This window comes from Neomonachus schauinslandi, chromosome 8 (assembly GCF_002201575.2).
Source record: "Neomonachus schauinslandi chromosome 8, ASM220157v2, whole genome shotgun sequence".
NCBI classification, from domain to species: domain Eukaryota; kingdom Metazoa; phylum Chordata; class Mammalia; order Carnivora; family Phocidae; genus Neomonachus; species Neomonachus schauinslandi.
The window spans coordinates 28,426,856-28,440,523 of NC_058410.1; the positions used below are offsets into that span (position 1 = coordinate 28,426,856).

The 13,668-nt window shown below is 40.9% G+C and overlaps 1 protein-coding gene across 1 annotated transcript in view; it reads right to left on the reverse strand.

The window, feature by feature from the left end:
• Positions 1-13,668, reverse strand: part of PDE7B (phosphodiesterase 7B) — a 208,643-nt gene that overhangs the window by 14,759 nt on the left and 180,216 nt on the right. Inside the window, exon 7 of the mRNA XM_021693378.1 lies at positions 13,143-13,274. Within this exon, the coding sequence (XP_021549053.1) occupies positions 13,143-13,274 (132 nt within the window). The remainder of the gene's footprint in view (positions 1-13,142; positions 13,275-13,668) is intronic.

Genomic DNA, 13,668 nt, shown 5'->3' on the forward strand with positions numbered 1-13,668 from the left:
TGCTTAATACCATTGAATTGTATATTTAAAAATGGTTGATATGGTGAACTTTATATCATATTCATTTTTCCACAGTTCGAACATAAATTGAGAAGGAAGAAGCAAGGAAAATAATATGGAGACTAAATGGAGCCAGGAGAGAGATTGGGAGCTATCCCATCATTGTGCCCCCCATGCCCCGCTGTAACTGAGCCACCCATGCAATGCTCAACTTTTTCAGCAAATGGAAAAAGAGAAGCCCCGTGAGTGATACAGTCTAGGGTCCATTAGGAAAAAGCAAGTTCAAGAAAACCTTAACTGTCCTTGGTTCTCAAACCAGACAATGATTTCCCTTTGGACTTTGTAGAGTGAGTTTCATGAGGCAGCATCTTGTATAGGCCGCTCTGCTGCCCTTCCTTTCTCTCCTTGCCAAGGAATTATTACTCTTTATTTGCCACTTGACCGTGTTTGAACCAGTGATGAGATTTGGTGACTTTTATCAATTGGTCTATTATCTCCTTTTGGGCATGAGCCACACACAACAAAAGAGAATGTTTATTAGAAATAACATGCCAGACTAATGTGTTTTGATTGCAAAATTTGTAAGAGCAGAGAGTGATAGGTTAGTGTGATGTGACGGATGTTCTGTGGTGCTGTGACATTTAATTCAGTTCCTCCTGAGCGTTCACTTGCAAGACTAATTCCTGTGGGTGTGGACACGAGCAAATTTTTCAAGGGGTCAGAAAACTGTAACAAGACCTAATGATAAATGACACCATATCCCTGTTGAGTGGAACAAAAGTGTCTGGAGGATTGCCTTAAGCATTGTTACTCATGCCAGCCTGATTTTACATCTTCATTAATAATCTTCCTGAAGACAGGATAAAAGGATACTTGGGAAATTTGCTGGTGAAACCATATTTGGAGTTGAGCTCTGGGAAAGTGGAAGGAAACTGAGCGAGCCTGGACCCTGGCACAGAATAAAAGACAATAGAATACATGATTACAAACACAAATTTTCGTGGAGGAGTCATTATAAATAAAAGCATGTTTTGGCCAGAACTGTGTTGGAAGGAGGGGTCGCTCCATGGATTCCAGAGAACAAGAAAAGAAAACCGGGGGGATGAATATTTGTGAAGCACCTACTCTGTGCCAGGCATCTATATGATCTCATTCAATCTTCACATAACTCTCTACTATTTTTATCATTAAGTCACAGATACTAAAAGTTCAGGTCTCTCTGCAGGGCTGCACAGTGAGTGAGTGGTTGAGGACGGCCTTAAACCCAGGCCTGCCAGTTCTCAAGGCCGAAGCTTTGCACACACCCCTTGCTGCCTCCCAAGAATTTCCTCTGTGTGGCCACATCCAAGCATTCAGAAGCCTGACCTTTATAAACCGATGAATGCCTGCAGTTATGCTTAATTTTCCAGAAATTACCTATTTTAAAAGTCTATGGTTAATTGTTTAAATGAGATGTTAGTTTCTAACCCCACATTGGAATCTTTGCATTTACCTTCAAATTTGATTTCACTGCAAAAAATCTTGTAGTTGGAATGTTAGGAGTTGAGTAGATTTAGGTTGTGTTGGGGAAGAACTAATCTCATCGGCTTTTAGCCCGCATATCTGATTAGACCTGTTGGTTCTTCCAACATGGCGATGCTTATGCCATCTCTTGCCTTCATTCAAGTGACCCTATTTCCATGCTTTAGTATCCTTCTTAATTCTAACCTCCTGTAATCCATCCTCCCTACAGTGGCCAGAATGTGACTTGTTCACTTGACAGTTTGTTTTTAATCATCTCCTTAATCATTGGTTGAAATATAAACTAATATTTTTTGAGCACCTACTAATATGCCAGGTGCTATGGTGGGTACTAGGAATGGAAAGATTAATAAGACAAAATTGCTGCCCTCAATTCAAGGAGTTCACCTAAGTGAGTTCACCGAACTTCAGTATGATTATGCCATCTGCTTTCTCCCACGCTCCAAACCCTATATGATTCTTTATCAGATAAATGAAGCCTAACTACTTAGCTCAGTTTTCTTTTTTTTTTAAAGATTTTATTTATTTATTTGAGAGAGAGAATGAGATAGAGAGCATGAGAGGGGGGAGGGTCAGAGGGAGAAGCAGACTCCCTGCCGAGCAGGGAGCCCGATGCGGGACTCGATCCCGAGACTCCAGGATCATGACCTGAGCCGAAGGCAGTCGCTTAACCAACTGAGCCACCCAGGCGCCCACTTAGCTCAGTTTTCAATGCTCTCAGAAAATTATCTCAACTGCCATCCTATTCCTACACGTTTGAGACAAATGAATATCATTATCTCTCCTTGCCTATAAAGCTCTTATAGTCCAAATAAATGATGCCACTTTAGTAAGATGGTAACATATTGTTGACATAATTATTAAATTATTAATATATGACTGTCCTTTCAGTGTTCTTTTGTTAGTTTCATGTCTTCCAAGGTGGTTTATAATCCTCAAACACCTCTTTCTCTGTGTTTACTTATCAAACTATCACCTGTCTTTCAAAGTCCACTTCAAATACTCCATCCACAAAGCCATTTGGAATCATTTCAGTCAGAGGCAAACTTGGTTTGCTGAGCTGTAGCTCTTGCTGTAGCTCTTCCTTTTGGCATTACTTAGGTCCTGAGTCCCGGAGGACTCCGTGCCATTGATGTAGGTGAGAGTTATTCATGCACTTACCAGATTATAGGCTACCTGTGAGTAGAAAACCTGTCTTGTTCTTTTTTCATCCACTCCACTCTAAGCCTTGCACAGAGAACGTACTTTCTCTTAATTTGCAAAATAAGTTGCTGAACATATTATTTTATTCATTCAACAAATATATCGAACACTTACTCTGTTCTAGGCACTGATTACATCAACAAACAAGACAGGGAACTGGTGGGGGCAGGAATGAGGAGAGACAGATAATAAACAATAAACATAATAAATACTTTAATTCTGAAAAAAATTGCATTCATCTCAAAAGATAGTAAATGCATGGAAAGAAGAAAAATAGAGCAGAATAGTGGGAATGTGAGAGCCTTCGGAAGTGGGGCTGCTAAGGTAGTTGGGTAAGAGGTAAAATTTGAACCAAGGCTTGAAGGTAGGAGGGAGTGTGGGAGGGCAAGTGTTAGGATAAGAAGTTAGACAGACAGTGAGAATCCAGATCATGTATGGCGTTCTGGCTATTATAAAGGTTTTGATTTTACTCTGAGAGAAGTAAGGAGCCACTGCAGGCGTTTGGGAGGAAGGAAATGATAAAAGATTTTGATAAGATCACTGAGGCTGCTGTGTTGAAAGTGGACTTTGGTGGGAATAAGTGTAGAAGCAGGCGTAGGAAGCTATTTGGGGGTAAAAGCAGTCATCCAGGCAAGAGATGATGGAAGCTTGGGGAACGAGGTGGAAGGGGTGAGAGGGGTTAATCTGGATCTGTAAGGATGACTGCAATGTTTCTGGCCTGAGCAGCTGGAAGGATGGCATGCCCATCACCTGTGATGGGCAGGTTGCAGGTGGAGTGGATTTACAGGACCTCAGTGTTGGACATGTTGAGTTCTAGATGTCTGTTGGACACATGGACATCATAGTGGAGATATCAAACAGCCAAAGCAGTATTAACAACAACAAAAGGAAAATAAAATAGTTGCATGGATGTTGTAGTAATTCACAGACTGGAGAGAGAAGGTCACATAAAGGGAAAGACCATGCTGATTAATCACTCTGATGGTTTCTGCTTTAAAATTAAGCATCGGGTGTAGCAGAGAGACTCCTGGGCGTTCATCCCCTCAATCTATTTCCTTTTCTCCTTATTCACAGAGCCTCAGTTTTTAGAAGGTCTCATGGCTGGTTCAAAGAGAACATTTTCCAGCCTTCTTTATAACTAGGTGGGATCAGTTGGCTAATTATGACTCATTAAATGTAAGCAGAAATGTTGTGTGGGATTTCTGGGAAGCCTGTTTAATGGGAACTGACTTCTCTGACAGAGGCCTCTTTTGTTTTTCCCATTCTTCCTTCTCACTGTCTGGAATGCAGAAGGAATAGCTAGAGCTCCAGCAGCTATCTTGGGCAATGAGGACAAGTGTCACACCCTAATGATGGTAGCTTGTAGAACTAAAAGGATCCTTGGTCCCCTCATCCTTAATTTTGTGAAGCCACTGTGCCTGCTCTGAACTACCAACCTCTAGACTTCTTTGATGGAGGATAGAGATAAACTTCTGTCCTTCGTTAAGTCACTAATAACACCAAGTAATTTAAGTTAGTTTATTGTCTTCCATATCACCCTGGAAGAGTTAATGAAAGGCCTTTTCAATGTTCTGATCTGTAATCATGCTTGGTTTTTGCATTAGCGTGATAGTAAAGAAATTTATAACTCCAAAACAGTGAGGAGAAATCACCTCAGTAAAGTCAGAAATACATGTGTGTGTGCGTGGGCATGTACACACACCCACCCGCCCACATACATGCCCACCCATCTACACGCACACCCACACACATGCACACTTCTTACTTCTGAGATAAGCCGTTATGATCTGCTGGGAAAGACATTCCTAGCTCTCTTAAACAGAACTGACAGCTCCCTCTTCCACCCCAAACCCAGGCTTCTGTCCTGGTGTCTGAGACAGTTTGTAACAACTTTGTTCCCTGACTCCCAGGTATCAGTGATCTTCACAGGTTTTTGTTCATTTACTCTTGAAAATAACGTTGAGAAACCATGCTCTTCATATAGTTTTAAAAATTGATATCTAAAATCACAAATTTCAGTGGTAGCACAAGATGTAATGCCCTGCATATTCGTGACTATTGGTAAATACAAAATCATTACATCACTCTTTTTATAGTAAATGTATCTAAGGGAATCTAAACACCAATGGCATTTGATGCCCATTTATCACCTGTTGAAAAAAACACATGAGTAATTTATTCTTTGAGTTAGAATTTTAAATTGATTCTTTTCCTTCTAGAACTTATATTCCCATACTATTTCCCCATAGAATTTTATTTTAATGTAATATATTTTTAGGTGTGAAATTTTTAAAATGTCACCCTATTAGATTTCTGTGCAACAAAAATAAGTACACAACTTGAAATTTTAATTTAACAAATATTTCTAACGTCCGGTTCTAAGTAAGTAGTGAATATTTTCCAGCCTGAGTTTGCAATGCAATTGTTATTAGTAATAACTGATCAAAATCCATGTTATGGCCAATTTGGAAAAAAAACTTGTGCATAAGAATACAAATTTTCTGGCAATACATCTATTTATGCGATGGCTGGGAGAGTTATAATTTTTAATTATAGGAAACTTTAATATTTTTAGTTGCTCCTTTGTTGGGACAACGTGCAATATCGGTGTGGGGGGCACTATGCAATCTGCAGAATGGGTAAGAGATATGTTCTTCTTTTGCAAAGTGAGAGCTGGCTTGACTGCCTTGCAAGTACATTCCAGGCAGGTCAGTTTAAGGGCCTTAAAATGGATTCTGTTAGCACTATTCATGCCCGTGTAGCCCGTGGAAAATCTTCCTGTATCCCCCCGGGCCGACGGGCCTGGTCTGAAAACTGCTGCCATACGTGATCACCACTGAGAGCGGGGAGCAGATCTTACTTATCTTTGTGTCCCAGTATGTGGCACAGTGCCACTTGAACAACTCAGTATTTGTTGAATGGATACTGACTAATTAACTTCCGAAACCTAAAAGTTCAGTAGCTGCAAAAGTTTAAAAAAGCTGTAAAAACAAAAGAGTTCTGTTAATTTTTTGGGGCCAATACCTGAAAGAAGCCAGACTTGGGGTCTTCTTCTGGGAAATCCTTAGATTTAGGCGGAAACTAAAGAGATTTTTTTAAATTATTACAGCGATGAGCTCTTTCCCACTACTCATCTGCAGATAGCCAGGATCAAGTAAAGGACTCCAGAAATAACATGTATCAGATAGCATTTGTCAATTCCAAGATAAACAAAGAAGATGATTATAAAGAAAATTTTCAATCAATGCTTTTCATTCTTCATGTAGTAAGAATTTAATAACCAACAGGAAGTGGACAGTGGGTGTGCGTGCTGATTTGGTGGTCTCCCTGGTCTGAGTGCTGCTGCTTCTGCTTGGCAGATTTCCACTCAGGGTCTCTGTGCATCTTCGCTGTTGCCAATATTCCTGATCTCTCAGTATTACTCAGATTCTGTCTTTCCTGCTGCATGCATCCATTCTGTACACCCATCCATCCATCCATCCATCCATCCATCCATCCATCCATCCATCCTTCTCCTTACTCCTCCAGCAAAGCTCCTACCACCCAACCAATATCCACTGAACACCAGCACTTCACAGCAGTGAAGGAGGTAGGTACCCAGAAGCTTGCAGACCATGTGGGGCAGGGGTGTGGACAGCCAACCAGCCAATGGGAATTTAGAGACATGAACACTGGGATAGGGTAAGTAATGAAGGGCTGGGAAATCTTACAGGAGGAGGAGGGAAAACGGGCTTTTAAAGAAAAAGAAGGTTTTCAGGAAAAAGATATGTCCAAATTGAGCTCAAAGGATGAGTGAGTTAGAGAGGAATCAGGAAGTACAGTCAGTAGAGAGGAGGGATAGCAGGGATTATGATCTGTTTTGATCATCTTCCATATTCCCAGTACCTGGGATGTATTAAGCTCTCCATGAATATTTGTTGAATGAATAAGAGAATGAGTGACAGGTTTGGGAATCTAAAAGTAGTTCAGGCTGGAGGATGCACAGAGGCCTAGTTGAGTAATAGCAGGAAGTGAAGCTGGAAGGGTAGTGGGGCCAGATCATAACAGAGTCTGTAAATTGTGTGAAGACATTTGGACTCGATCCTGAGGATAAGGGGGTTTTAAGCCGTCACCCATGGGGTCAGATTTGAATTTCAGGAAACTCATCCTGGCTGCACAGCAGAGGGAGGGTTGGAGCTGGGCGAGGCTGTGTGTAGACAAGAGGATGATGTAGGTGCCGTGCATTAAGGGGGGAGGCTGCCGTGAGCTGGCGGGGACATCTTGGTGCTTCATAGGCAGTGGCCAGAGTTATCTGTGTCCTCACTCACAGGGGTTGGCTCTGCTCTTACAGAGTCCTCTGGCTTTCACAGTGGTTCAAAGACCAATAGCAGAAAGCGCTAGACTGAAGAAAGAAGAAAATCATCCTAAATGCTGGGGAAGATCCGAGCATAGGATGAAATGATACCACCTAATATCCGTTGAAATCCCCGCCCTGTTTGGAGTCCCACATTAGGTACCACATCTGTCTACCTCGAAGAAACATCAGCTCAGCAGTTTTGCATTATCCCAGTGACACTTGTTCTCATGTCCCAAATTCTTTATACTTGTAGTTTTAAAGATAATCTTTATCCTAAAGTTGAAAGAGTACATATCCACCTTTGTGGCAACATAACTTATTAGAGTTTTAATTTGGAAAAAAATAAAACTCTTAAAACTCCTATGGCAAAACCTATGTTTCCCTTTGTGCTGAATTATCAAGTATTATCCACTCTAAGAACAAAACAATCCCTCTGTTACCGACTAACATCGCACCGGGCATTTAATAAACCACCAACACAGGTTTTCAAATTAAAACAAGAGTCTATTTGTCAAAGAATCTGGCAGAGCAGATCTGCTCTCATGCAAGGCAGCGCTCAGCTGCTTCCCCCCTATTTACCAGATACTTTCTTTGATTAAAATATGTTGATAAACTGAGTCTGGTATACCATAGGAATCAGAGTTAGTGACACCTTCTAAAACAGAGGTTACAGGAAGAAAAACAATAGGAACGGAGTGTGTGTTTTCATTTTCACTTGCTCATGAAACAGGGAAACAAGACTCGAGGAGACCATGGAGTTGCCTGACAAGCCATGTGGCCCCGTCCGTAACGCTGCAAGCCCCCAGCCCAGGAGGGCTCAGAGGGACAGAAGCTCCTTGAGCCCGAAACCAGACCTTGGCTCTTGGTGAAGCTGTAGCGCCTGCCACGTTTCCTGCCTGTTGGAAGACACCTTTCTCTTGTTCCATCTGCATCCGCCCAAAACAGTGCTCTGAGACCAAGGAACGTGGATACCAATTGCTGTCTGTGGGGCAGGCCCATGTTCAGATGAGGGCCCCGGACAGGCCACACGCCAGCTACCTCACAGTGAACAGCAGAAACTTTATGAAACAGAAAATCCAATTTGAGCCTCCTTCCTGCAATTTTCACATGACTGGCCCCAAAACACCATTGATACTGCAGAAATTGTGAGGTTATGTATCATCTTTGCCGTTGCTTGTCCGAGTAGGGGTCATAGGACCATGTGGCAGGAATATTTCTCCTGGCTCTGTCAACTTCCTATTTATGGCTCAGAGTCAGTAAGAGCAAAAAGTGGTTAAAAATGCTGACCTGGGGTGCCTGGGTGGCTCAGTCGGTTAAGCGTCTGCCTTTGGCTCAGGTCATAGTCCCAGGGTTCTGGGATCGAGCCCCGCATCGGGATCCCTGCTCAGAAGGGAGTCTGCTTCTCCCTCTGCCCCTCACCCTGCTCGTGCCCTCTCTTTCTCTCTCTCTCAAATAAATAAATAAAATCTTAAAAAAAAATGCTGATCTGTTTTAAGTGCTTGTGATAAGTGACTAAGAAAAATGATTATAAACTTCTGTAAGACAGTACAGAATTTAGTATTATGAAACATATTACACGGTAAGGAACAATGATTAATTATTTTATTCATTAGGTTGCTCTGTCACTAGCTAAGATGTAGTTAGACCCAATCAAAAGGAATTAAATTTGAAATGGAGCTGAAAGTGATTCTTTTTGCAATAGTCCTTATTGTAATAACCAATATCCTATCTGACTTAATGCTTACTTTGCTCAAGTGCTGAGCGCAGGGGTGAGGGGTTGCAGGGCGGAGGGACAGAAGGTAAGTGCTCGGTTCGATGTCTCGCATGTTCCTTTCTCTCTCAGTCCACCAGGGACATCTGGATGGCCTCCACTCTGCTGAAAGAGGTGCCAGGTGGAAGTGCTTTTATCACCTTCATTTTGACCTTGGGTTGGCAGTTCAGCTAGTGAGTCTGGTCCAGACAGCCGACAATGGGAGGGAGCCCTCTAACCTGGCCCTCACTCCAGCTGCCCTGGCTCTTTATCTCAGGGCAGAAGCACAGGCTGGGTGTTATGCAGTGATCTTCTTATTTATTGGAGCCCAAAATAGCACAGCCAACAAAAGGAGGGAGAGGAAGCTCTCTTCCATTTTATCTCATTTATAGAAAAGCTAGATTGTAGAAAGTCACGCACAGGGTGTTCTCAGCCCACATAATTCCTGGCACATCTTCTCTACTGGATTCTCATTAACCAAATGTGTGTGCGTGGGTGTGTATAATTTTTTTTGGTGTGTGTATATATATAATCACAATATATTGTGTAATATATATACGTAGTGTATATACATATATTTTTAACCATTGCCATGGTTCCTAATATTTTCAGAATCTATAACTTGTTTTAAAATATGAGTGTATATTAATAATATATCCTTACCCTAGAAAGAAGCGCATAGGTCTATCCTCTGAAAATCGGCACACAGTTTCCTGAAAGTTCATTCATGTCTCAACCAATAGGTTCTTGGTAGGCTGAAAGTCTACATTGGCAAAGATTTTAAATATCATGTGTTGTTAATGGTCTGGCTCAGTTTATATATTAGGTAACATCATCTTTTTTCCTTGAAATTGAAAACCTGAAGTTATGTCAGTTCCTCATCTACAGCTTGGTGCAGAGCAGAGATTTTCTGACCCAGGTCATGTTCTGTATAGCTAATCTACAGAAGAAGCTTCTACAAAAGAGAGAATATACACTTAATGAAAATATGCCTAAGACACTGATCTGAAAGCAGGGGCTGTTCCTATGCTCAGCTAATGGCCACAGAGACAGTCTGTTTTCAGTTATCCTGGAGTTGGGGGTTTTAATCCCAAAAGTCCACCAGCTCATGCTGCCTCCAGTGCCCTCCCTCAGCTCTGCTACTCTGAACGTTACACGTCGAGGCCCGTTTACAGTTCTTCCTCCCTGAGGTTCCCCCCTCCCCCAGGACATCTGTAGCATCAGCTCCTGTCTTTCCATTATACTTTGTAGCTATGCCCTGAAGAGTACTTCACAGAGTCCCTCCCGCTTGAAGCCCCTTGGCTCTATTCCCTTTGTCTCCCTCCCTGCAGGAGGAAACCTGGTGGAGAGCTCCTAGTGCCCGGTACTGGAGAGTAGGTGATCCATGTGAATTTCAGAGGCGGTGTGTGTATAGTGCTGAGTCACTCCTGCTTTGGAGACAAAACACTTATTCCGGCTTTGCCATTAATTAGCTATTTATTTTCAGGAAAAACCCCTGTCTTTCCTAAGTATCAATTTTCCTCTTTCTGGAAAGTTGGTATGATAATCGTACCCACCTAACTGGACTATTGTGCAGAGTAAATCATACAATGCCTCAAAAGCATTTAACACAGTTTTTGAGTCATGGTAAACATTGAATAAGGTTATATAATTTGTTGAACTATATTTCACATAGAATTTTCTTTATTATTTTGAAATTCCCTCTGATAGTTAATAAATGATGGTATATATAGCCAAATATAAAAGGCAACAGAAATTTTTTGGACAGAACGGAAATCTCATAATATTTTCAGGTCCTCTTAACAATTTTTACTTTTAATATGTTACGTCCCAGTTTGGCTGATAAAAATTTCAGCTTTTATCCTAGTGAGCTCTAAGATAGTAGAAATATCTTTATGATACTGTATGATCCCGGTTTGCCTTCAACACTATTTCTTTTCCTTTTTTTTTTTTTTTAAACACTATTTCTAAAACCTAAAGTCAAGGGTCTCTACCTAGCTTCCAAGAGGTCCTAAGACCTGTTGAGCAGGAGACTGATGAAGATTTATTCTGCATGCCGTTTTCAAGTCCTATATCCCAACTCTTTCTAGTTATTATCAAAAGGATCCTTGTCTTTCCTGTCAAGGGTTGAGCCAGACAGTTCAGATGGATAAATTCACTGCTAGAAAAAATAATAACTCATTTTATTATAGTAACAGTTTTGAATACAAAGAACAGAACAGGTCCTTACTCTTTAAAGACTTAAAAAAATTATAGCTATATGTATATCTTTAGCTAGCTCCCCAAAGCTTTTTCAAACTGAGATTAAGTCTTCCTAGATTTTGCACATTTTGAGCATCTGAGTTTGAACAAATGTTGAAGGCAGAGATTATACTTTATTCATCTTTGTATTCCTAGATCTTAGTATATCTTAGTATATCATATGATATATGCAATAAATAGTTGCTGATTAAAAATATACAAGACTATATGTTGTAATGAAAAGGCTGCAGAATTTGGTTGTGTTGGGATGTTTATTTTTTATTTTTTAAAAAGATTTTATTTATTTATTTTAGAGAGAGAGAGAGAGAGAGAGATAGTGAGCGTGCATAAGTGGGGGGAAGGATCAGAGGAGGGGGAAAGAATCTCAAGCAGACTCATGCTGAGCACAGAGCCTGATGAGGGGCTCAATCTCATGACCCTGAGATTATGACCTGAGCTGAAACCAAGAGTCAGAGGCTCAAGTGACTGAGCTACCCAGGCACCCCAATATTGAAATGTTTATTTCTAACAAAGAGATTAAATAAAAACTATTAAAAATTACCTGCACTTCAAATATTTGAGTAAGGAATCCATTTTTTTGAGAACAGTTTTAATATCTGAATAAGATGGACTAGTCTTTTTGAGAATCAATTTTTGTTAATTAGCAATGAGTACTTAATTCTTATGAAATTCTACAACGACTTTCTTGTTTTTAACATCTGGCATATTTCTTTTTAACTTCCTGTCTAGATGTGAATCCATCACATGTTTTATATGTACTACATGTCAAAGTGCAGTATTATGACCCTCATTTTATGTACCAATTGGTCAGTAGCCGCAGACACTCTCTTAAACTTCATTGACATGATTTATTTGATGACAAGAAATTAGAATTATGTAAGCATTTACTTTATATGGGAAAGGAACAAATAGCCTATTTTGTTGATTGATTTCCTTTGTCTAATAAAAGACATTTGAAAAAAATCAGCATTGACAGGAATAGAAAATCTATCTGGGGGCTTTCAGTCCAGTCATTCACGTCTATGTTTTTCTCAAGCAATAAATTTAGCTTCTGAGACGCTTTTAGAAAGTTTAGCTTCAGTTTTTATTTTTCTTTGTTTAGTTTGTAGCTCATCATCAAAGGCTTTCTTAGTTCTGTCATCTTGTCCCCTCAATGTGGCCACATCTGTCCTGGCTCCGGGTGCTGGCTGGCCGCTCAAGAGAGCCCAGCACTGGATACATACCAGGTGGATCCATAAATGTTGGAATGTCAGTTCCTACCTATGCTAAAAGCTAATCAACTGGATGGAGAAAGGCTTTTTCTCATGTGCCGATTGTGCTTTATTGGAAATAAATGCATCCTCAAGCTGTAACATTTTGTATAATGCAGGTGTTTTATGGAGATCTGTCAAGAATTTTTTAGCATTGTGTTTCTCAAAGATCTACTAGAATTGAGATCAATGACTACCTTGTATGCAGTGATTTTGTGAATGACAACCAAAGGTCTCCAAAGGACCACCCTGAAAATTCTGGGAGTTATTCATCTATGATATAAGTTTTACTGTCTTAAATAACATCAGAGATAAAAGGTCCCCAGGCCAACCTACTCATGCTGCTGAGCTATTTTAGAACAACAAAGTACGCCTATTATCTTTGATAACATACCTCTGACCTGGAGGCCAGTCAAGATCAGAAATAGTCTTAGAAACCTAAGTTTGAATTAGGATTGCACCTGGGAATTATCATTTATAGAAGTCCTACAAAGACTGGCTTCAACTGGCCATTATATATGAGACGGTGTCCAGGGAGACAGATATTCTCAGATCCTGAGAGGGTAGGCTCAGAGATCCTGTTTTACTCTGCACAATTTCAAATCTGCTTTGGATAGAAAGGAATTCCTTGGATACCTTTGTAAACAAATTTAATCTTCCTTGGGGAATATCCTGGACCTATTTCAAATCCATGCTCTTTGGCTGTGGTTGTCATTGAGGCTGACCCTGAAGGAAGGCTATCTCCAAAGGTGAGACGCAGGCTCCAACACTGGGCTGAAGACTGTTGGCTGAACTGTGACTCAACGCTGGGCCCCCTTACCTGGTATAGGTTGGCGAGATGGTGGTTAGTTTTGATCAAAAATGGCTGGTTCACTCCTGGATGGTCAACATCGTGTGCTGCTGCAGCCAGCAGGCCAAGCATGATGTCCAGAGGCGTGAGGAAGCTGGCGAGCTGTTAAAAAAATCACATTGGGAGATCGATTGGTGTTTACCCACATAGGTTAGTGCTTGTTTTGGCTAAATCAAACTGTATGAATTATGACAGTATTTTTCAGGCTTTCCATCCTGACCTTTACCCTCTTGAGGCAGCGGTCAGTGAGGTGATAGCCCCATAGAATTGCAGGGGGAATAAAGGACAGTGTGGAAAGTAATTAAGCAAGTCAAATTGTTCTGGATCATTCATCCAACTACCCTCCTCTTCCTACTGCTACTCTTGTTTCTTTTTATTGGTGCAGGGAGTGGTGCTGCCTATTGGCAAGACTGCTCTCTGGTGAGCAGGGAGAAGGCAGAGCCTGAAGTCAGCCTTGCTGCGAGAGAAAGCAGTGAATGAAGGAAAATTTTAAAGC